At 50.5% G+C, this 24,478-nt stretch overlaps 1 protein-coding gene across 2 annotated transcripts; it reads right to left on the bottom strand.

The window, feature by feature from the left end:
* Positions 1-1,466: 1,466 nt before the first annotated feature.
* On the bottom strand, positions 1,467-24,273 carry NUCB1 (nucleobindin 1). 2 transcript variants are annotated; one of them, XM_072756706.1, is made up of 13 exons: positions 24,009-24,273; positions 23,462-23,598; positions 20,450-20,557; positions 17,420-17,552; positions 12,114-12,217; positions 8,518-8,703; positions 8,150-8,240; positions 4,083-4,141; positions 3,737-3,829; positions 3,552-3,644; positions 3,045-3,215; positions 2,511-2,607; positions 1,467-2,387 (listed from the first exon to the last, which is right to left on the bottom strand). In XM_072756706.1, exons 2-13 carry the CDS (start codon positions 23,585-23,587, stop codon positions 2,275-2,277), a joined length of 1,374 nt encoding a protein of 457 aa, XP_072612807.1. In that variant the 5' UTR covers positions 23,588-23,598; positions 24,009-24,273; the 3' UTR covers positions 1,467-2,274. The 2 variants fall into 2 exon arrangements, with proteins under 2 accessions (XP_072612807.1, XP_072612798.1); XM_072756697.1 differs by having other exon boundaries at positions 23,432-23,598; positions 24,009-24,259.
* Positions 24,274-24,478: the final 205 nt, after the last annotated feature.

Genomic DNA, 24,478 nt, shown 5'->3' with positions numbered 1-24,478 from the left:
TGTGTGTGTGTGTGTTTTAAAGATTTATTTATTTATTTATGATAGACATAGAGAGAGAGAGAGGCAGAGACACAGAAGGAGGGAGAAGCAGGCTCCATGCAGGAGCCTGACGTGGGACTCGATCCCAGTCTCCAGGATCAGGCCCTGAGCTGCAGGTGGTGCTAAACCGCTGCGCCACGGGGGCTGCCCGAAATGTGTGTTGTTAATGAGCCTCTCAGATAATTTTTAAGTCCCATCAGTTTAATAGCAATTAAAACAAAAAAACTCCCCAAATGGAAAACTAAGGGGGCAGAGAAGAGGCCCTTGGGCCAGGGGCACTGGAAGCCCTGCTCAGGCCACCAGGCCAGGCCTCAGACACCTCCCATCCTCCCCATTGCTGTTGGTATGAGGTTAGGGGGCAGTGATTGTCCTCTGGGAGCTGTCTCTTACCTGGGGTGGGGGACCCTTACTTCTTCTGGGGTGTGTTCAGTCTCTTCATGCCCCGGATCTTATCCAGCAGACAAAGGCCTCAGTGGGTTTGTAACAGTCAACCAACAACTCCTTGACCCAGCTCCATGTCAATCACCAACTCCGGGGTGTCCTTTTTGCAAGGGAGCTGCTCCAGGATCCACTCTTCCAGGCCCGGGAGGGTAGCTTCTTGTGGCCATACTTGGCTGTGACCTTCCCTTGGTGCCTTACTGGCCTGCCATTGTCTGTGCTGCCCGAGCCCCCAGGGAGCCTCTGAAAGTAGATGCGGTGCCCTGAGCCACAGGCCACCACTACTCGGCCCTGGGACATTGTCTACCCCGAAAGGTGTGGGGCCCAGGTCAAGTGCGAGCCTCCAGCAGGGTGCCTCCTCCAGGATGTCTACCAGCTGGCTCTACAGCGGCCACACCCCAATCCCTCCCCACAGATCCACCTGCCCTTTGCCCCTTGGCTTTCTGTCTCCTCAGATCATCTTATCTGGGCCCCTTTGACATTTCTTCCTCTCTGTGGGTTCCAAACTACACCTGCCCCGTGCTCGGTGGTGTTGGTAAACAGGCTGTGGCAGGGAGGGGTAGGAGGCAGCTCTTGTCACCTCTGCCAATTTCCTTCCTCAGTTGTTGGTGCAAGGGCGTGACGCTTGGAGCAGCTGCAGCCACTCTGAGGCCATAAGGCAATTGTAGCCTCCCATCTACCACAGCAGGACTAGGCCATGGGAGAAAGTGGTTCCCTGGAGTCACCTTATGTTGGGATGTCTTGTGTTGGGAGATACTTCTTTTTCTTTACTAAGCCTTTCTATCCTTGTGGCTGGGATCCTGCTGAAGGGTGTGTGTGTGTGTGTGTGTGTGTGCGCACACAGTGGACTCCTCAGGAGAGAAGATGCTAGGATGCAGCCTCTTAGATATTATGCTTGAATTGAATTTTACAGAATGAGGAGGACTTTAACAGGGCAATGAGACATGAAGTTTCAGAGCAAACAGCATATACAAAGACACACAGGCACGGATTGTTCCAGAAAGTGTATTTGGGTGGAACTGGAGTACAGAGCAGAACTTGGAGCCATGTGAGAAAAGGCCAGAAATGGGGGGTGCTCCCCCCCCTTCTGAGGCTGAGAGGCTGCAACCTGATCCTGGGGGAGGGTTGGCTCCAAGACCCTTCTGGGGATGTGTGGGGAAGGGGCAAGGAGCCAGGCATCGGGACAGAGGCTGAGGCAGCTGGAAGCCAGGGGTCACGGAGAGTCTGGGTTCCAAGTATCAGCGCTAAGCGGCTATGCTGACGATTCTGCAGCCCCTCACACCCTGCCACGGGGAAGACATCGTCCTTGACGTATCGGTGGTCCCGCAAAAGGCAAGGAAAGCTCTCGAGGGACCACTCAGGCCTCATAAGCCCACCGACGCTGGGCAGCAGGCAGGATTCCAGCAGCTGTGGGGATGCGGGATGCCAGAGTGGCCACCACCTGGGCAGCTGAGGCCAAACCAGGTAGGAAGGCAGGTAGGAGGCAGACCCTTCTCAGGAGGGAGAGGACTTCCCTAAGTTCAGATGACCCGGTGAGAGCCCAACTAGACTTGAGAAGGTAGTCCCCTGGAGGGGATCGGAAGGAAGGGACCAGACTGGGAGGCTGTGGAAGCTGAGGTGTCAGGTGCGGGGCTCGGGCAGCAATGAGTCAAGTGCCACCTGGCCCTCCCCTCCCCCAGGTGGCCACATGAATTGCCGGTCCCCTGGAGAGGTTCACGTTGATCCTCATCCCCCTCTCATCATCAGCTGCCTCGGTAGGAACCCAGAGTGTGGGGGGGTGGGGGCATCCCAGGAGGATCACAGGTGTTGGGTATCCAACTGGGGCAGCTCAGGGGGCTGGTCAGGAGCCTTCTTTTCTGAAGTGTCTGCATCCTTCTGGTCACCAGCTGGGGCTGGAACAGGGGCATCATCTGGAAATAGAGGGAGGCAATGGTAGCACTAGGCACTCCAGCTCCTTCCTCCCTCAGACCCAAGAATGGGCCACCAGCTCCTTCCCCCCCGGGGTGCTCAGGCTCCCCCCCCCCTCCCAGTACCTGTGTCCGGGTGGAACTGGAGCTGTCCCTCTGGGCCAGGGGCTGGGCTGTTCTGGTTTTGTTGCTGCTGTTTTCTTTGTTCCATTTGCAGAACGGCCTGCAATAGGCAGGGGAGATTGCACAGGCAAGAGGGGATGAGGCCAGGTCTCCATGGCAACTTGCTAAGTGGTCCTGAACCCAGCTTTTTTTTTTTTTTTTCCACTCTCTCACCAAGAGTTGGCTTCATGGCTTGGGTCAGACTTTGGGACAGAGAAGACTTCACTGAACCCTTGCTGAGTCTAACCTCCTCCTCCCTGCTTGGCCTCCCACCCACCACCACCACCACTCTCCTGCTTAGAGCTGCACTACCCTTATCCAACATGGCACCCAGAGCTGTCAGGGATGGAGACATCTGCCCTTACTCAAGATGGCAGCCACAGCCTGAACATCTACTAGTGATGAACAAAGTGGCTGCAGGCCTTCCCAGCCTCTGGACACACAAGGACAAAGGCCACCAGCGCTCAGAGGATGGGCCCAGCCTCCCTGGCCAGTCACCTGCTGCAACTCTCTCTTCTGGGCCTCCAGGCGGCCCTGAGAGCGCCCTAGGGCCTCCGTCTCCTGGCTGAGGCGCTGCGCCTTGGCATTCAGCTCTGCCTCCCGGGCAGCCAGCTCCTCCTCAAAACGCCTTAGTTCCTCCTCCGTGTAGGCAGGGTGCATCTCCACTGTCTGCAAGGAGGTGGGGGAAGGGGCCATCAGCAGGGTCAGGTCAGCCTTGGCCCACCCCCATTGGGTTGGAGGGGGTTTCAGATAACAGAGGTTTGGGGGAGGCTGGGAGGCCCAGGATACATGTGCCAATGGAAGGGATCTGAGGGGAAGCTGAGGAGGGTGACAAAGACCCAGAGAAAGGGGAGAACAGAGATATAGAGGGGGACAGAGACAGAACCCAGAGATAAAAGGAGGCAGAGACCCAGAGAGTTCAGAGAAGAGGCCAGAAACCCAGAAAGAAGGGTTAGAGCCAGGGGAGAGAGGTTTTAGGACTCAGAGAATCCTCCATGGCCTCACCTCCCAGCCCTCCCCGGTGTCCCCAAACTCCTTCCTCTGGGTGGATGCGAGGAACTCCTCCAGGGTTACAAGACGGTCCTGGTTGGTGTCCACCTGGGGAGCCAGGGTAAGTGACAGAGTTGATCCTCACTTCGCCCCTGCCCCCACCCTCCCCATGACCCCCAGCCCCTCTACTCCCATCTCACATTCTTCATCACGTGCTCCCTCATACGAAGCCGCTCCTCCTCCATCTCCCGCATATCATCTTCTTCATTCTTTGGGTCATACACCTTCTCCAGCTGCACCAGGGTCAAGCGAGAGGCAGGACATATTGAGGGGTCCAGAGCAACCTCTCACCTAGGCTACTCATCCACACAACCAGGCAACTCCCAGAAGTCCTTGGGGGCACCTGGCCTCTCCTGGTAGCCTGTGTTTGCCCCAGAGGCTGCTGGGAGTTGTAGTTTCCCCTGAGTTTATACCCAGGGAACTCCTGTGAGGGGACACACAGCTGATGTGGGCAGCCTCTGCACCCATGGCTTCCAAAATGCTCACCTCCTTGGTGAAGAGGGCCTCTAGCTCCTGTTCATCCAGGACACCATCACTGTTGATATCTGAGGGGAAGACAACAACGTATCTTGGGGGACTGAGTGTAGGATGGGTCAGGTCTCTGAGGGACCTAGCAGAGAAGGAACTGGGTGCTGATGTGGGCTCTGTTATTACAGCACAGGTATCTTTAGGTCTCCAACAATAGAATGACATCCTTCAGAGTTCAGTGCCCCATTGGCCCATTGCTAGGACAGCCCAGGTCCCTACCAACCAGGGTCCCAAGAATGGAATAAATGAAGGTGGACTTCACCAGGACTGTTCTTAGGGGTGGTTGTCATGCAGGACAACTTGATCTCTAACACCTGACAATCTGGGTGCAGGATCAACCCCTCTGCCCTGGATGCAGGGGTGTCAGAGGCCTCTGCTTCCTAGAGAAACAAGCCAGAGGAACCTCTTCCTGCCACCCAGCTTGTACAGCTCCAGCGCTCCAGGCTTCTCAGCCAAGTGAGCTATGCTAACTGTCCTCCTTCCCCTGCTGCCTCAGGTCAGCTTCCACACTGGTCCTTCAGAGATGGCCAGTAACCTTGACCTTGCAAATCCAATGGTTAATTTTTTTTTTTTTAAGATTTTATTTTTAAGCAATCTCCACACCGAGAGTGGGCCTCAAACTTACAACCCTGCAATCAAGAGTCACATGCTCCACTGACTGAGCCAGCTAGGCGCCTGCCAATGGTTAATTTTTAACTTGCATTTTATTGGACTTTTTGCCTTTGGCTTCCAGAACATCATTCTCTCCTCTCAGGTGCTCCTCATTCTCCTTTGTTGGCTCTGTCTTCCTCCTGAATGCTACATATTGCTGTACCTCAAGGCTCAGGCCTGGGACCTCTTGTCCACCTAATCTTTGAATCCAACATGATAGCCACTAGACACACAGGCTATTTATTTTATTTATTTTTAAAGATTTTTATTTGTTTATTCATAAGACACACAAAGAGAGGCAGAGATACCGGTAATGGGGGAAGCAGGCTTCCTGCAGGGAGCCTGATGTGGGACTCCATCCTAGGACCCCAGGATCATAACCTGAGAGCCAAAGGCAGACCTCAATCACTGAGCCACCCAGGTGCCCTAGCAGTTTAGCACCGCCTTCAGCTCAGGGTGTGATCCTGGAGACCCGGATGCATGGAGGCTGTTTCTCCTTCTGCCTGTATCTCTGCCCACCCACCCCCTCTGTGTGTGTGTGTGTCTTTCATGAATAAATAAAATCTTAAAAAAATAAAAAAAATTTTAAAACGATCAAGATAAAAATTTCAGTTTATCAGTCCCACTTGTTACAGGTCAAGCATTCAGTGGCCACATGTAGCCAGTGGCTGCCATATTGGTGGCACAGAACATTTTCATCATTACAAAAAGAGTGTGATTGGCCAGCACTTCTTTGTATGGGTTCCTCTAGGCCCTCAGCTTCCAGTGCCATCAACACTGATATCTAACTGCCAACTCTCCTCTCCATGTAAGTGTCCAACAGACACCTCCAATTTAACACGAATGGATCTAGTTCCCAATCTTCCCATAGGCTTGCTCTTCCCTCTTCATCCTTCCGGTTGCTCAAGTGAAATACCTTGGACTCACACTTGGCGCTTCTGTTCGCTTATAATTCTCATCCAGTCCATCCATGAGTCCTATCACCTTGACCTTCAAGATAAATCCAGAATCCAACCACTTCTCCCTCCTTCCCATGGTGCAGTCACTAGCTTCTCTGGGCTTCTCCTGGCTTTGGCCCTCACACATACAGCCTATCCTCCACACAGCAGACAGCTGGGTTATGTCGGCCCTTAAGGCAGGTGGTATCACATCCCAGAGAGAATAAAATCCAAATTCCTTAACCCAGCTGGAAGGCTCTGAGCAATCTGGCTGCTGTTACCTTGAAAACCCAGGTTCACTCTTCCCCTGTGGGTATTTGTTGTTCCTTCTGCCTAGAACGTGCTACTCTCAAATATCTGCAAGGCTCAGACTCTCACCTCATTAAAGTCTAGGTTTAAACGTCATCTCTCTAGAACTGTACTGTCCAGGGACATCTGGGTGGCTCAGTGCTTGAGCATCTGCCTTTGGCTGAGATTGTGATCCTGGGGTCATGGGATCAAGTTCCGCCTCAGGCTTCCTGCGTGGAGCCTGCTTGTCCCTCTGCCTGTGTCTCTGCCTCTCTCTCTCAGTGCCTCTCATGAATAAATAGATAGAACCTTAAAAAAAAAAAAAAAAATACAACTGCACTGTCCGGTAGAGCCACTAGCCACAGGGGTCACATGAAATTTAAATTAATAACGCCAAATACAATGAAAACTTGGGGTCCTTGACATGATGCTAAATGAAATAAGCTGGTCCCAAGCAAGACAAACACTGTATGATTCCATTTATATGAAGTAGCTAGAATAATCCAATTCACAGAGACGGCACCAAGAAGAGAGGTGGCTGGGGGCTGGTAGGGGAGGAGTAACAGGGAGTTGGTGATTAACAGAGTTTTCATTTTGAGAGGATACAAAAGGGTCACCTGAGCGGCTCAGTCAGTTAAGAGTCTGCCTTTGGTTCAGGTCATGATCTCGGGGTCTCGGGATCCAGCCCCATGTCAGGCTCTCTGCTCAGCGGGGGTCTGCCTCTCCTTCTCCCTCTGCCCCTCCCCTTCCTCATGCTCTTTCTCTCTCTAATATATAAATAAAATCTTTATAGTAAAAAAAAAAAAAGGATGAAAAGAATTCTGGAGATGGGTTGCCCAACAATATGAGTGTCCTTAACATTACTGACTTATACACTTAAGTATGGCTGAAGATGAGACATTTTATGTTAAGTGTATTTTACCATAATTACATATTTAAAAAAAAATTCAGGTCTCAAAACTAAAAAAAGAATTCAATTCCTCGTTATATTTCAAGAGCTCAGTAGCCACATGGGGCTGGTGTGTATGATACATTCTAGGCCCTTAAGCCCCTCTATCCTCTTTTCCATGGTACTTATCACTTATCACGCCCGAGATGCTATTATCGAACCCACTTCATTGACTGTGAAATACAACCCCCCGCCCCCATTTTAATATCCCTAAGACCAGGGGGTATCTTGTCATCGGTGGTGTGTTAGTTTAATGGGCACCTTATGGAAAAATTCTAGAATAACTTACACTATCCAGTTTTTTAGACTCACTGAAATACAGAGTTCTCTGTTTGCATGATCACTGGCTATGTGAGAGGGGGGATCTTTGTTTTGTTCACAGTAGATCCACAGGGTTTCTGTGAAGCTTGGTCTTTAGAGGGAACTTAGTAAATGTTCGCTGAATGAATGAAGCAGGGCCTGGTTAGCTCTGTCGTGCTTGCAGCTTCTGGGTCAGTGTCCTAGGCATAGCTGAGGGTGGGGGGTGGCTGGCAACCCTGGGTTAGGTTGCTAGAGAGGAGGAGAATGAAGGGAGATGTGTCTCTGAACCACCAGAAAAGGTGCTTCTAAGTCCCTGGAGGCTGGCTTATTAGGGAGCAGCTCACTTTTGGCAATAGGGCTTCTGACAGGGACCAGGGATTCTGGGCTACTGTGGGAGAGGGGCCCAGCCTGGCCAAGCCTGGATGGCTCAGTCTGCGGATATCAGTCCTGAGAACTGAGAAGTCTGGTGTATTCCAGAATAAAGGCCTAGCTCTTCTGGGATCCCTGGGTGGCACAGCGGTTTGGCGCCTGCCTTTGGCCCAGGGCGCGATCCTGGAGACCCGGGATCGAATCCCACGTCGGGCTTCCGGTGCATGGAGCCTGCTTCTCCCTCTGTCTGTGTCTCTGCCTCTCTCTCTCTCTCTGTGTGTGTGTGTGTGTGTGTGACAATCATAAATAAATAAAAATTAAAAAAAAAAAAAAAAGGCCTAGCTCTTCTATAGAAGATCCTAGCAATGGAGAGGGGTGCAGCCTTCTAGACCAACAGGAGGGATGGGATCAGACCTCTTTGGCCTGCCTAATCACCACTGAGATGGGGAGATCTCTTTTTAGTACTCAGGTCCTGGAAAGGACAGAACCTCAGGGTTCAGCCCAGGTCTTGGGGCTCCTCCCCACCTTACCATGCAGTATGAAGAAGGTCTTAGGGTTAAACCTGTTGGGGTCCAATCCATCCAGCTCCTCCCACACCTCCTTCAACTGGGCTTGGCTGCCCTGTGGAGGTGAGAGCCAGGGGCTCATGAGCAAGAAGTCTAAGTCCCCCCCATCCCTCAAATGTCATTTCCCTCAAGCAAGAAAACTAAAATAAATAAATAATTAAAAATTAAAAAAACCCTGCAAGTCCCAGCAGCCCCAGGGGTGGCTGGGCATATTTAAAGGGACTTTTGACCTCAGGGTCTGCTGGGAATTGTAATTGTTTAACTACTTTCTCCTCTTGCAGTGCTTGGAGAGTTGGACTTCATGGGGGGTAGGCACATATAGGGGTTCTTACAGGTACATTGACTTTGGGGTGCTCTCGGTGCCGGCGCTGTTGTTCTTCTAGCTTCCTCTCTGCCTCCTTGCGCTGCTCCTCACCCAGTGACTCCAGATAACGGCGTCTCTCGTGTTCCTTGAGCATCTCGTAGCGTTTGAACTCTTCGTGATGGGCCGCATCATACTGCGCCAGGTCCCGGGTGGCCTGGGAAAAAATAGACCGCCATTCTCATCCCACTGCCATGCCCAGGCCCTAATTTCAACCTCCAAATTCCGGCCCTCAGCCTTGAACCTGGTCAGGGGCTGCCCCAACCTCCACCCAGTCCTGGGTTCCATGTCCTGAGCTCACTTCTTGATCTCTATGACCTACTCTTGCCCCATAACACAGCTGCCTCTCTCTATTTGTTCAGAAGAGATTAGAATGGTTACACAATAACAACTTTTCTTTTTAAGTTTATTTATTTAAGTAATCTCTATACCCAACATGGGGCTCGAACTCCCAACCCTCTGATATCAAGGGCCCCATGGTTTGTGACTGAGCCAGCCAAGCACCCCTACATGGTAACAACATCAACCCATCTCTTTCAAGTCCTCTGCAATCTCAGGATCTTGGGGGAATAGGGGCACCTGGCTGGCTCAGTTGGTGGAGCATGCGACTCTTGATCTCAGGGTTGTGAGTTCGAGCCTCACACTGAGTATAGAGATTACCTAAAACACATAAAATAAAATAAATATCTTGGAGAAATAAACAGTAAGAAACACACTTAAGAGATGCACTTAATAGGGAAAGGAGTCCAGCTAGGTGATAAAGAATGCTAGGTCTCTAATTACTCTGCCCAGGGTTCAAATCCAGACTCTGCTGTGTGAACAAATCCCACCAGGCTGTGTGATCTTGGGCAAGTTACTCAGCCTCTCTGTGCCTCAGTTTCTTCCTCTGTAAGCTGGAGATAGCAATATGGCACTCAGTTGAATAGTATCCCCCCCACCCTCAATTCATATCCACTCAGAATGCCTGAATGTGAACTTATTTGGAAATAGGATCTTTGTAGATTTACCTAGATACCATGAGGTCCTACCAGATTAGAGTAGACCCAACACCCAAGTGAGTGGTGCCTTTGTAAGGAGGCTATAGAGAAGATACAGAGAGACACAGCGAGAACACCATGGAGGCAGAGGCTGGAGCAATGGGCCTACACAATGCAGAATGCTGGCAGCCTCTAGAAGCTGGAAGAAGTAAGAAGTGGGTTCTTTCCTATAGCTTCTTCTTCTTCTTTTTTTTCTTAAGATTTTATTTATTTATTCATGAGAGACACAGAGAGAGATGCAGAGACATAGGCAGAGGGAGAAGCAGGCTCTCTGTGGGGAGCCCAATGCGAGACTTGATCCCAGGACCCTAGGATTATGCCCTGAGCCACCTAAGCGTCTCCTTCCTTATAGCTTCTAAAGAGAGTACAGCTCTGCCAAAAACTTGGTTTTGGCTCCGTGATACTGATTTTGGACTTCAGGCCTCCAAAACTGTGAGAGAATACGTTTCTGTCTTATTTATTTATTTATTTATTTATTTATTTATTTATTTATTTAATTTCTTAAAAAGTAATCTCTATAACCCAACATGGGGCTCAAACTCACAACCCTGAGATCAGGTCACAAATTCTATAGCCAACATCCCACATTTCTGCTGTGCTAAGCCACTGAGCCAATGGTAACTTGTAACAGCAGCCATAGCAAATTAACACACCCAGGAAGATCCTTCTTGGCTTCTGATCTACACTGTACAATAATTTCAAGTTGTTTTAAGCCACTAAATTCGTGGTAATTTGTTACAGGAAAGCACAGGAAACTAACGTAGCTGTTGTATTAGGAACAGGTTCTCAACCTGAGGTGACTGGTCCACAGGAGACCATTGTCAATGTCTGAGGACATTTTTGGTCGTCACAGCTAGGCTGGCTCTACAGGGATCAATTGGTTAGAGAGCAGGGATGTGGCTAAACATCATACAATGCACAGATACCCCCACAACAAAGAATTATCTGGCCCCAAACATCAAGAATGAGGAGTTGAGAAGTCCTGCTGATAAGCTTGGAAGGCAGAAGCAGGGAACCCAGTGAGGAAGCGGCTATGAGAGATGATGGGAGTTGAAACTAGGAGAATGACAGTGGGGCTGGAAAAAAGTAGAATGTTCTGTAATGTTCTGGAAACAAGTAGTAAAAACAAACAAACAAAAAAAAACCCATCTGAGGCTCGCAGACTGAGCCCAATGCCAGGAAGAGCCTCGAATGGCTGCTATTATCTTTTTGGCCACTAGATAGAGCTCCAGTAGGCCAGAAAAGCAGAGCTCAGTCCTAGTGGTGGCTGGCTCTGGCTTTGTCCTGGAGGTGCAGGGGACCCCTGGAACGAAAGTGAGCAGGGGAGAAGCAGAGGCAGGTCTGGGCATCCCCTTCAACTCCCCACCCCCAGCGCCCTTGTCCTTCCCCTTTAGGCTGGGCTGGAGATCCCATATCTCAGGTAAGGACTCTATTAGTTCCTACAGCCTCGATAACAAATTATACATTTGGTGGCTTAAAGTACACACTCGGGGGCACCTGGCTGGCTTAGTCTGCCAGGCATGCAACTCTTGATCTCAAGGTTGTGAGTTCAAGCCCCACACTGGGTGTGGAGCCTAGTAAAAAAGGAAAAAAGAAAAAATAAAACAAAATAATATGCATTTATTATCTTATAGTACAGAGGCTAGAGATGTGAAATTAGTTTCACCTCGCTCACATTGCAGTGGTGGCCAAACTGTGCTCCCTCTGGAGACTAGGGGACAATCCCTTTCTTTGCCTCTTCTAGTTTCTAGAGCTGCCTTCCATCCTTGCAGCTTCTTCCTCCACCTGCAAAGCCAGCAGTGGAGCATCTTGCCTCGGTGGTCACAATGCCACCTCCTACTGCGGTCAAATCTCCCTCTGAGATGACATGTAGGGCCCACCTGGGTAACCCACAAGCTCAAGACTCTCAGCTTAATCATATCTGCAAAATCTCTTTTGCCAGGTGAGGTCAGGTACCACAGGTTCCACAGATTAGGATGTGTAGGGTGTGACATCTTTGGTCGGGGGGCATTATTCTGCCTCTCACAAGGACACAGAGGGGACAGCCTCCCCCTTCTTCCAAATCATATGGGAAGGGCAAAGCCAAGATCCCTGAGAAGGGATCTGAAACCAGGTCTGCGGACGCCTGGTGGCTCAGTGGTTGAGCATCTGCCATCGGTTCAGTGCGTGATCCTGGAATCCGGGCTCGAGTCCCTCATCGGGCTCCATGCATGGAGCCTGCTTCTCCTTCTGCCTGTGTCTCTGCCTCTCTCTGTGTGTGTCTCCCATGAATAAATAAATAAATCTTAAAAAAAAAAAAAAAGAAAAAAGATACCAGGTCTGAATGGAGCTCAGCCCCATCCTGCCTATACCTCCAAGTCCACAGAGAGAATATGGGGAGGGCTTTTGGGCACCACCTGGGCCTCTGCAGCCACCGGCCTCAGAGAACACCAGGCAGGGCTGAGTAGGCTCATGTCCCAGGCTCCATTCCCTTCTCCCCTTCCACAAAGCCTCTTTTTATCCTCTGCTTGTAGGCCCCCCCTCACACTACCGTCTGGATCAGCAGCTCCAGGTCCCGGGCCTCAAAAGTGTGCTGATTCTGAGGGTCCAGGTGTTCAAACTGCTTCAGGAGGCTCAGGTGATCCAACTGTACATCTGGATCAGGGAGAAGTATTTAAAACAAAACAAAACAAAAACTCACGGAATGTTCTTTCTTTCAAAATCCCTATTGTGGGCTAGATGTGTTCTAAAGGAGTCATAGAGTGCACTGGGAAAGCCCAGAAGATGGCCCGAACGAGCCAGAGGCAATCAGAGAGGACTTCTGGGAGGTGATGCCACAACTGATTCCGCTGCTTAAAATAACAATAACCATAATAATGATTAATGTGTATTGAGCACCCACTATATGCCAGGCTCTGCTTGAAACACATTCAATACAGTAATGCATTTACTTTTCACAAAAATCTTATGACAGAGATTCTATGATTATCTCTATTTTATGTATGTGAAAACTGAGGCCCAGAGAAGTGTCTTGGTCACCACTAATCTAGGAAGTGGCAGAGGCAGTATTAGAAGCAGTTGCTGATTACTCAGCCATTAGAAACGACAAATACCCACCATTTGCTTCAACGTGGATGGAACTGGAGGGTATTATGCTGAGTGAAGTAAGTCAATCGGAGAAGGACAAACATTATATGTTCTCATTCATTTGGGGAATATGAATAATAGTGAAAGGGAATATAAAGGAAGGGAAAAGAAATGTTGGGAAATATCAGGAAGGGAGACAGAACATAAAGACTCCTAACTCGGGGAAATGAACTAGGGGTGGTGGAAGGGGAGGAGGGAGGGTGTTGGAGGGGAATGGGTGATGGGCACTGAGGGGGGCACTTGACGGGATGAGCACTGGGTGTTTTTCTGTATGTTGGTAAATGAACACCAATAAAAATTAATAAAAAAAAAAAAAAAAAAAAAAGCAGTTGCTGGGCTCCAGGGCACATAAACTCAAGACCTGTTACCAGTTTTTTTTTTTTTTTTTTTTTTTTTTTTTAAGATTTCATCTATTTATTCATCAGAGAGAGAGAGAGAGGCAGAGACACAAGCAAAGGGAGAAACAGGCTCCATGTCGGGAGCCCGACATGGGACTCAATCCCGGGTCTCCAGGATCACACCCTGGGCTGAAGATGGCGCTAAACTGCTGAGCCACCAGGGCTGCCCCCCTGTTACCAGTTTAATTACACACCCTGAAACCCATTTGTTGGAATCCTAACCCCTAGGACTCCAGAATGTGACTTCACGGACAGAGGGGGTCTTCCCAGAAGTGATCAAGTTACAATGAGATCACAGGGTGGACCCAAATCCAATAGGACCCAAAACCCTTATAAAATGGAATATTTGGGGATGCCAATTGGCTCAGTGGTTGAGCATCTGCCTTTGGCTCAGGTGGTGATTCCAGGGTTCTGGGATCGAGTCCCTGCAGAGAACCTGCTTCTCCCTCTGCCTGTGTCTCTGCTCTGTGTGTGTGTGTGTGTGTGTGTGTGTGTGTGTCTCATGAATAAATAAATACAATCTTAAAAAAAAAAAAAAGGAAAATTTGGACACACAGGAAAGACAATTGGTGGAAGTCGGCCATCTACGAGGCAAAGGGAGAGACTCAGAACAGACCACTGTTAGAAGGCACCAATCTTGCCATAACTTGATCTTGGACTTCTGGCCTCCAGGGCTGTGAGGCAATAGATCTCTGTTGCTAAAGCCACCTGCCCCCATCTACGGTACTTGGTTACAGCAGCCCTAGCAAAGTCATGCAACCTTCCTGTATGAGACCCTCTTGGAACAGGACCCTGCTCACGCAGCACCTGTGGCATCTGGAAGTTTCCAAGCAGTAAAGAAGGGGTGGGGTTGCCAAGACGGAAGGGCGAGAACATGCACTCAACGGTCAGGCATTGACCAGACACACATCCCCCAAGGCCTCCAGATGTGAGTCACGACCAGGCCGGCCTCCAGTGGCTACCGGTCTCGTGAGGGGTAAGAGACACAGGAAGCTGGGATCTTGAGCACCTGGGTGACCCCGGAAGCATCTCTGGCCGGGCTGAGCCCAGAGGAGCGACAAGCACTCAGGACACAGACATGGATCAGATTTCACGATGCAGGGACACCTGCGTAGTTCAGTGGTTGAGCATCTGCCTTTTGGCTCAGGGCGTGATCCCAGGGTCCTAGGATCGAGTCCTGCATCAGGCTCCCCACAGGGAGCCTGCTTCTCCCTTTGCCTATGTCTCTGCCTGTGTCTCTCATGAATAAATAAAATCTTAAAAAAAACAAAAAAGATTTCATGATGCATTATTGATGTGACAGACATGTGCTGAGCCCCGCATCCCCTGTACTGGGCCTCACATGGTCCCAGCAAGGTGGACACAACCAGAAGCAGACAGCAATGGGATCGGTTCCCCTCGCCCCCAGCACTCAGGAAAGAGAGAGACAACAATCACAGGATGAACACAAGGACCACAAGTCTGAAAAGAATGGAGCCTCCTTCAGGCAACACCAAGGGTAGGACCCTCTGAAGCGGTGCCATCTGAGCTGAGACCAAAGCTCAGCCAGTCATGAAAAGAGCCCTAAAAAAGAATGTCCCAGGCAGAGGGAAGCACATGGGCCAAGGTCCAGAGGGGACAGAGCCACGCTGCACACCAGCGTTACTAAAAATGCTGACATGAGAGGGTCCGGAGAGGGCACCTGTGAAGGGAGGGGCAGAGCAGCAGTGATGGCTGTGGATTTGGGCCTGGGAACACTGGGGAGCCATGGTGGGTTCTAAGCGGAGGAGAGACAGGATGTAGACTGGGTGCTATAGTGGGCTGCATAATGGCCCCCAAGATGCCCACGCCCTAAACCCTGGAACCTGTGAATATGAGATCTCTTGTGGCAAAAGGGACTTTGCAGATGTGATTAAGTTAAGGATTCTGAGATGGGGAGATTGTCCCGGCTTTCCCAGGAGAACTGATGTAATCACAAGGGTCCCTCTAAGAGGGAGGTGGGGGTGGCTGGGTGGCTCAGTCAGTGAAGTGTCCAACTCTTGATTTCAGCTCAGGTCATGATCTCAGGATCATGAGATCAAGCCCCCCGAGCTGGGGCCCAAGCTCAGCACAGAGCCTGCTTCCTTTCTTCCTCTGCCCCTCCCCCTATTCATGCCCTCAGAGCTCTCGTGCTCTCTCTCTCTCAAATAAATAAATTAATTAATTAAAAAAAAAAAAAAGAGGGAGGCACAGGGGGACCCAACTACTGTAGAAGGCCACGAGATGGCTGAATACAAAGGCTACTCGGCCAACCTTGAGAATGTAGGAAGGGGCCACCTGCCAAGGAATGCAGCTCTAGCAGGTGGAAAAGACAAGGCAACAAACTCTCCCCTAGAGCCGCTGGGAGGAATGCAGCCCCACTGACACCTTGATTTTCACTGAGTGAAACTGATTTCAGATTCTGACCTCCCGAGTGTAAGGATATCAGTATGTGCTGTTTTAAGCCACTATATTCATGGTAACTTGCTACAGTGGCCAAAGGAAACTGCTACAGGTGTTAACAGGATCCCCCTGGCTGCTGATGAGGTATAAGGGGTGGGGTGGGTGGGGAAATAGGACATAAAGCAGGGGTGGCAGCAGGGAGTCCAAGGAGGAGGTGACTGTGTGATCCAAGCAGGATCCAATGGGCAGCAATGGATGTGCAAACTGGTCACTCTGGAGATGCTTTGAGTTGGTGAAGGAACAAATACTGAAGCACACAGCTTTTATCGTGATGGACACAATCGGAAGCAAATTCATAGGAAGTATTTTTCTCATTAGTGACAAAGGATGTTGAATTTATTAGAGATCAAATCAGACTCTGAAGCTAGTAATTAAAACAGCAGGACAGAGAAGGTGTGGGTCCGTACTCAGGCTGGCTTGGTCACCTTAGAGCTCCAGCACCTGCCTGGTGCCCAGCACACAGCAGGACTCATGACATGTTTGGTGAACGGATGGGTGGAGTCAGGTAGACATGAAAACAGGGGTACCTGGGTGGCTCAGTCGGGTAAGCATCTGACTTTGGCTCAGGTAATGATCTTGGGGTCCTGGGATCGAGCCCCACATTGGACTCCATGCTCAGAGGGGAGTCTGCTTCTCCTCTCTCTGTCCTTCCCATCCCATTCATGTTCTCTCTCTCTCTCTCTCTCTTTCTCTCTCTCTCAAATAAATAATCTTAAAAAAAAAAAAAAAAAAGAAATGAAAACAAAGCCCAGCTCTCCTACTAACCCTCAAAGCCATCCACCAACACTCAGTGTCCCCATCCATAACACAAGGTGTCAGGAGATGAAAGGACAGGCCTACTAGGTCAATCTCAAGAGAGGGGGCACGTTCTTACATTGTGTCACACACGGTACCAGAACATACCACAGAGCTATAGTAAGTATAACACCACGGTCCACAGTAGCCAAAGGGTGCAAACAACCCAGATACCCATCAACTGATGAATGGATAAAGCCAACATGGTCTGTTCATACAATGGAATATTACTTGGCCCTAAAAAGGAAGAAAGTGCTGACACATGCTACATTTCGGATGAACCTTGAAAACATTACGTGAAGTGAAAGTCAGACACAAAAGGTGGTAGGATTCCATTTATATGAAATATCCAGGAAGGAATAGGCAAATCCAGAGAGACAGGAAGTAGGTTACTGATTACAGGGGCTGGGTGGGGGGATTGGGGGAAGAGGGCAGAAGAGTTCAAGATTTGTTTTTGGGATGATTAAAATGCTCCAAAATCAACTTTGGTCATGGTTGTACACACCTGTGCATATACTAAAAACTGTTTAATTGTACCTGTTAAATGGCATATGAATTATATTCCAATAAAGCTATTTTAAAAAAAGAGTATGGTCCAGACACATGCTCCAACAACCCTAACTAGGAATGTCAGAAAAAGGGTGGGATCTTGGAATCCAAACCTGCCTCTCAGGGCACCTGGGTGGCTCAGTCAGTGAGCATCTACCTTTGGCTCAGGGCGTGATCCTGGGGTCATGGGATCGAGTCCCGCATAAGGCTCCCCACAGGGAGCCTGCCTCCCTTTGCCTGTGTGTGTGTCTCTCTGTGTGTGTGTCTCTCATGAATAAATAAATAAAATCTTTTTAAAAAATTAAAATTAAATAAAAAAATTAAAATTAAAAAACTGAAACCAAGAAACAAAAAACAACCTACCAACCAGTTATGTTAGCAGTAGATTGTTCTAGAAAGAAAACTCGATCAATGTTCTGTGCACATCTTATGGGGGGAGTTAGTGAGTCCCCTGGAAGGAGGCCATCCCACCTCACCCACCCCACCCACTCCTCTTGCCCCTGCTTACTAGGCTCCTGCTCTGCATCCATCTTGGCCTTGAGCAGCATCCGCAGCCGAGACACCTCCTGTCGCTTGAGCTCATCCAGCTTGGTGCGGACATGGTGGCTGACAAAGTCCAGCTCCCGGCTCAGCTTTCCACTCTGCCCAAGTGGAGAGAGGGGACTGATCAGGCTGGGAGCCCGGAAGGGGGCACACTGGGCAGCCTCATCCTTTTTCCACCTTCTCTGGAACCTTCTACCAGCTGTTTGATGCCTGGAAGGCTTGACCCTTGCCCTACCCCCTCCCCCAGGCTCTGAGACAAGGTCCAACCTTTCAGCCTGGCATTTGAGCCCCATCTTCCATCATCCATAAAATCACACTCGATTCTAGCAATGCTCACGGGGCATCAGCCCCTATGCTCAAGGCTCTTTCCCACCTCCCGGCCTTTGCCTAGGATTGATTGGTTCCTCTGCCTAGGATTCTCTCTCACCATCACTTTTCAAGCCTAAGCAGATCCTTACTGTCCTTCAAAACTCAAAGCACAAAAAAAATAAAAAAAATTAAAAAATAAATAAATAAATAAATTAAAAAAAAAAAAAAAAAAAAAACTCAAAGCACATGGCATCTCCCTTGGAAAGAACCTCCCAGCAACTCCCTGGCCCCCCTCCCTGCCGCCAGGTGCTTTCCCTGAGCTGCCCCTCCTGTCACTTTAAATTATGTCTCTGGGTGGCTCAGTGGTTGAATGTCTCCCTTTGGCTCAGGTCGTGATCCCAGGGTCCTGGGATCAAGTCCTATATCTGGCTCCCCATAGGGAGCCTGCTTCTCCCTCTGCCTGTCTCTGTCTCTCTCTCTGTGTCTCTCATGAATAAATAAATACAATCTTTAAAAAAAAAAAAAAAAAAAAGGCAGCCTGGGTGGCTCAGTGGTTTAGCGCCACCTTCAGCCCAGGGCACTATCCTAGAGACCCAGTATCCAGTCCCATGTTGGGCTTCCTCCATGGAGTCTGCTTCTCCCTCTGCCTGTGTCTCTGCCTCTCTCTCTCTCTCTCTCTCTCTCTCTCTCTGACTCTCATGAATAAATAAATAAAATCTTTAAATAAAAAAAAAAGATTTTGTGTGTTTCTCAGAGTTGCCCTCATCCCTCTCCTGCTCATAGGCCCCATGGCTCCCTGATGTCCCCAGGACAGAATTCCTGGGCCTGGCACTCAAGACCACACGCCCACCTCTCCAGTCCCATTTCCCCCCCTCCGTGCATCAGTGATCAGGACTGGCAGACAGCTGAAGGTACCAGAATGCTTCATTTGTAGACACAGTTACTGTCTGGCATGCCACTCCTTCACACACACACACACACACACACACACACCTTGCACCCCACTGTAACTTCTATACCACGGACATTTCCACTCAGGCTTCAAACCTCACTTGGGCAAAGGGCATCCTTGCCCTAGAAGTCCTTTCACTTGTCAGATTGGACTATGCTCTCCCTGGGGCTCCCCAGTGCCCTCTGCTGTCATTCCTCAGGCTACTTTTTCAGTCACTTGAGACTCACATTGGGTCTCCCCAGCCCGCAGTGGCCGTGGCCCCTGAGAGGCCACAGGACACAGTGACCACAGTGATAGTCCTAACAACCTCAACCAGTCAAACATCTCCTCTGGGTCAAGCCCTGGGCTAGACTCCCTGGGCCAATCCTCTGATCCTGTCCCCAACCTCATTTTACAGATGGATCCACTGAGGCCCAGCAGGAGAACCCACTTGCCCGAGGTCCCTCAAACAGTGAGTATGCCAGCTATCAGGTCTCCCTACATCCTTTTCCTGCTCTGGGCCTCCAAACTGGAGCTGCCATTATTACCACCACGAAGAATGATGACTGACATTCACCACGGCCTTAGGATTTGAGGGAATGAGCACCTGAAGTAGGGATTTCCGCTGACCCATGCAACCACCTCTCACATCAGAGAAAATGTATTAGGGCTTGGGGTTCCTGAGAAAGAAACCAAGGCACAGAGGATACAGCTGCTTCTCCTGGAGCACATGAAGAGGAGCTGGGATTGTAACTGGGCACCGTCCCATGCCACAACCTGCCTGCCTGAATGGCCACTCTGTTTACAAGGTCACTTCCCAGTGGTATGACCTTGGGCCTGCTGTAGCGGAGTGAGGGGTCTGTACCTCACCTTTCCCAGCTGGACAGCAGGAGGCGCTGGCCTCTACAGTCTCTGGTGCTGCCAGTCCTTCACTGGTGGCCAGGTGGATGGGGACAGATGAGACTCCTAGGAGGGCTGGGAGGTGTGGGGGGAGCAGGGCCACATTCCCATCAGGCCCTCTCCTGGACAGAGGTGTAGAGATTCAAGGAGGCTCCTCCAGGTGGGGCATTCCCACATGCACCTGAACCCAAAGGGGGTTATCTGTGTCTGTGTGGGGGTGTGCAGTCAACCCCATCTCCTCATGGGGGAGGGCCCACATCTCCAGCCCTGCAGTGAGACTGGGCCTATTGGGAGGACAAACACTGCCACCAAGGTTTCTGTGTCCACCTTTGTAAAACGAGGGCAGTCTTATCCCCCTGGAAGCCTCACATGAGCTGGAGGTGATGCGAGACATAAGAGCACCTCCTATGTTTTCAATTTTTCCCTGAGCAGAGCACACTACACCAAGCACTCATTTGAACCACATGCACATGGCAGGCACAAGAAATGCTACCTTGCGTGTGTCAGCCCTTTACGTGTCTTACCTTGGATGATCCTAACTTGAACCCCGTGAAGCAGGTTCTGCTGTTACCCCCATCTTACAGATGGGGAAACTGAGGCACAGCACACGGTGGTCACACAGCACATAAGGGTAGAGCTGACACTGGGAGCCTGTGCCATCTGCATACATGCTTAATTCTGCGTTCCTCAAATCCCTTCCCAGCTGCGTGGCACCGAAAAGAAGCCCTTCCTCTTCCTCCGTTTTGTGAGCACCAGAGCCCCATGGCCCAGTCAGGGAAACCGCTCCTTCCCTGGACTCTGTCCTCCGAGAGAGCACCCCTCGTGCCCTCCCACCTGGCTTGCACCCAGCCGCACCTTGATGTCCTCGGCATTGGCAGCCTGTAGCTTCTCTCGGAAATGCCCATCTGTCTCCAGCACGTTGATGACTTCCTGGAGGTACCGGTGGTAGTATAGACCCGTGTCCTAAGGCGACAGGAATGAACATAGCGGCCCGGCCCCCACCCCTCTCCAGTTCCTCCCTGTGTGTAGGACCTGGGCCCTGCTCCCTTGGGTGCCAGCTGAAGGACTCAGAGACCCCCTGCTTGGAGCAAGAGAGAGGTCTGCCCCATGGGGTAACCCCAGTTTGAATCCCCATCTGCCCTGTAACCCCAAGCAAACTGCCTGATGCTCTGGGCCACAGCCTTCATCTCTTCCCAGGCCACTAGTGGAGATGAGGGAAAAATCACATGGGAGACACCCAGCCGGACACTGCACAGAGTGCGTACTCAAAGTGGACACCCCAGTATTTGATGGCAGGTGGCGAAGCATACACTCATTCATCATTCATTAGGCTTTCACCGAGCTCCTCTGGTGTGCCAGGTACTGTGATAGGGGACACAGCTAGTGAACCAGACAGAAAAAATCCCTAGGCTCCTGGACCCAGACCTTCCATGTGTAGATGGGTGGCACACTCTTCTTCCTGGGTTTCCCTCTTCCGTTTTAAAATAGGCAATAATGGGGATCCCTGGGTGGCTCAGAGGTTTAGCACCTGCCTTCAGCCCAGGGTGTGATCCTGGAGTCCCGGGATTGAGTCCCACATTGGGCTCCCTGCTTGGAGCCTGCTTCTCCCTCTGCCTGTGTCTCTCTCTATGTCTCTCATGAATAAATAAATAAAATCTTTTAAAAATAATTAATTAATTAATAATAAATAAATAAATAAATAGGCAATAAGGGGCACCTGGGTGGCTCAGTCAGTAAAGCATCTGTCTCCAGCTCCGTTCATGATCCCAGAGGCCTGGGATCTGGCCCCATGTGGGGCTCCCTGCTCAGTGGGGAGCTGCTTCTCCTTCTCCCCCTCCCCCGTTCATATTCTCTCTCTCTCTCTCTCTCAAATAAATAAATAAATAAAGTCTTTTAAAAAATGAATAAAATAGGCAATAAATTCCCTATTTCTCAGCTCCACGGTGAAAAGTACAGGAGATAAATGGCCTGGTACGATCCTAAGGACACAGGAAACAATCTACTAACGCTATCGTTTCGTATGTAGAGGAGCATACAGTATGTGTTTGATAATCAGTAGCTGATCACTCAGCCACGCCACTGTGGTGTACTAATTTCGTATTGCTTCCGTAACATGGTGTCACAGACTAAGTGGCTTAGAGCAACACAGATAATATGTATTCTCTTAGAGTTGTAGAGGCCAGAAGTCCAAAATGGGTGGGCAGGGCTGAGCTTATTCTGGAAGCTCTACGAGATAATCTGTTTCCTTGCCTTTTCCAGCTGCTAGAGGCTGCCTGTGTTCCTTGGCACATGACCCTGAATCACTGTGACCTCTGCTCACGTCAGTACATCACCTCTGCCTCTGATCCTCTTGCCTCCCCTATAGAGAACACTTGTGATTGTGTTGGGCCCATCTGGATAATACAGGATAACTTTTGCATCTCAAGAGCCCTGTTTCAATCACACCTGCAAATACTCTTTCACCTGATAAGGTTCTGGAAACTAAGGTGTTGACATCTTTTATTGTTTTAAGTTTATTTATTTATTGAGAAATCTCTACACCCAATGTGGGGCTCAAATTCAGAACCCTGAGATCAAGAGTCGCATGCCCTACTGACTCAGCCAGCCATGTGGCCCAAGGTATGGGCATCTTTGATTATTTAGCCAATGGGCCAATGGGCTAGAATCCCAAATCTGCCAATCACTAGCTAGGTGACCTTGTCAGGACAGCTAGAAAGCCTAGTTCAATTTAAATTTCAGATAAACAACAAATAACTTATAGTTTAATATACTACTGGAGGGATCCCTGGGTGGCGCAGCGGTTTGGCGCCTGCCTTTGGCCCGGGGCGCGATCCTGGAGTCCCCAGGATCGAGTCCCACGTCGGGCTCCGGGTGCATGGAGCCTGCTTCTCCCTCTGCCTGTGTCTCTGCCTCTCTCTCTCTCTCTCTCTCTCTCTCTGTGACTATCATAAATAAATAAAAATTAAAAAAATATATACTGCTGGAGTGTCCTTGGATTAAAAATTATTCACTATCTGAAATTCAATTTTGGGCACCTGGGTTAAGTGTTTGCCTTTGGCTCAGGTCAGGATCTCTGAGTCCTGGGATCAAGCCCCACCTCAGGCTCCCTGCTCATGAAGTCTGCTTCTCCCTCTCCCTCTATCTACCACCCCCCATGCTCACTCACTGTCTCTCTCTCTCTCTCTAATAAAATCTTAAAAAAAAAGGGGGTGCCCTTCTGTGTCTGCAAAGATTTCACCAAGCAGAGGCCTAATTCACAAGGTCTGGACCGCCACACAGGAGCAAGGAATGATCCTTTCCAGATATAATAATGTGTCCATTACTGATGGGGGAGCTGTAGGAGGATTCAGGCCACAGATCAGGGCACTGGCCTTGAAGATCTTTAAAGTTCCAAATTCCCTAAGACCAAAGGTTTCAGAACCTTTGCTAACCCCATGTTGGAATTACGTTCATAATTTTAACAACTGCCAGGAGCTCTATGAAGGGAGAGAGCACCTGGTTAACTACCACCACCTGCCCAAGGTGCTACTGGGAAATGTAGTTCTTTTCTTTTTGGATTCCTTCTTGAGGAGGGGGGCAGGGGCTTAACAGAATACAGAATCAGGTAGGGGATAAAGCAGATTTGTCGCTTAAAATCTGACCTGATTCCCCACATCTCAGAGCCAAGGACTTAGAACTATGTACACACATATTCCCCCCGGGGCCCGAGTTTTTCAACACGTCAAAACCCCGGGGACTGCAAAGACTGGCAGGCCAACTCCGAGGCGCGTCCGTGGGGGAAGTATCCACCCACGGACGACGGGAATCGGCGGGAATTGTAGTACCACTTGCAAACACCTGGCTGGAGAGCAGGGCAGGGCCACTCACAGGGCTCTCGGTCGCAGGGCTCTCCTGCTTGGGCGCCCCCCGCTCCAGGGGCACCGCCAGCACAGCGCGCAGCAGCAGTAGCGCTGGCAGGAGGAGCAGGGCTGCGCGGGGCCCAGAGGAAGGCATGGCGGCGTGACCTGTGGGGGAGGGGGGCAGAGAGGTGGATGAGGTCTGTCCCAGGTCGCCTACTCCCCCGGACCCCGGTGCCGCCCCTACCCACCCCCCTCCTTCTGAGAGTCAAGACTCAAAGCGTCTCGTTTCCCGGGACACATGATTCCACACCTCCAGCTCTTCGGTCCTTAGACCCCAGGAATCCTGGCTCCCTGCACCCAGACTCTTCGCTCAGACTCAGGGATCCCGGATCTCAACCCCTTTCTCCCCAGAACCAAAGATCCAGGCCCCCAGCCTCCTCCTTAGCCAGGATCTAGAAGTACTGGTGCCCGGTCCAACCTCCCCGAGACCCAGTTTTCCAGCCCTCTGGTCCCCTCCCCCCGCTCGCTCCTCCCCGGGACCCAACCTAGGACTCCCCCTCACCCCAGAACCTCACCTTTCCTTCCCCGCAGAGGGCGTCTCCCGGGCTAGGACCTCCGGTGCGTTCCGGTGATTTCCCCCCTAGGCCACGCCCACCTGCCCGCAGAGGACCCGCCCTCGAGCAGCCTAATTGGTCCGCGCTAGCTCCAGGCCCGGTCCGGCGGCCCGCCCCTTGCCGAAGTCGCTCGGCTGTTCTGGAAAATCTCGCCTCCTTTCTCGGAAGCTCTACCTCTTGACGCCACATTGCCTGCCTCTTGGGCGAAAGGGAAAGCGGAGGCATTGGAAGAGAACTACAATTCCCTGCAGGCAGGGGGAAATGAAGCAACTTCCGCGGGCAATGAGGCCCCTGCCTTCGCCTGGCAGTTGTACGATTTTCCCCGTTTATTTTGCCACAAGAAGTGACTACAAGTTACAGATCGGTGGCAGTCAGCACATGTCATCTTATAAATTTCTAATATATAAGCCTTGCATATGTAGTGTACATAT

This window comes from Vulpes vulpes, chromosome 1 (assembly GCF_048418805.1).
Source record: "Vulpes vulpes isolate BD-2025 chromosome 1, VulVul3, whole genome shotgun sequence".
Lineage (NCBI taxonomy): Eukaryota > Metazoa > Chordata > Mammalia > Carnivora > Canidae > Vulpes > Vulpes vulpes.
Note: the sequence above shows the minus strand (reverse complement) of the source record. Positions and strands in the feature narration are given on the sequence as shown.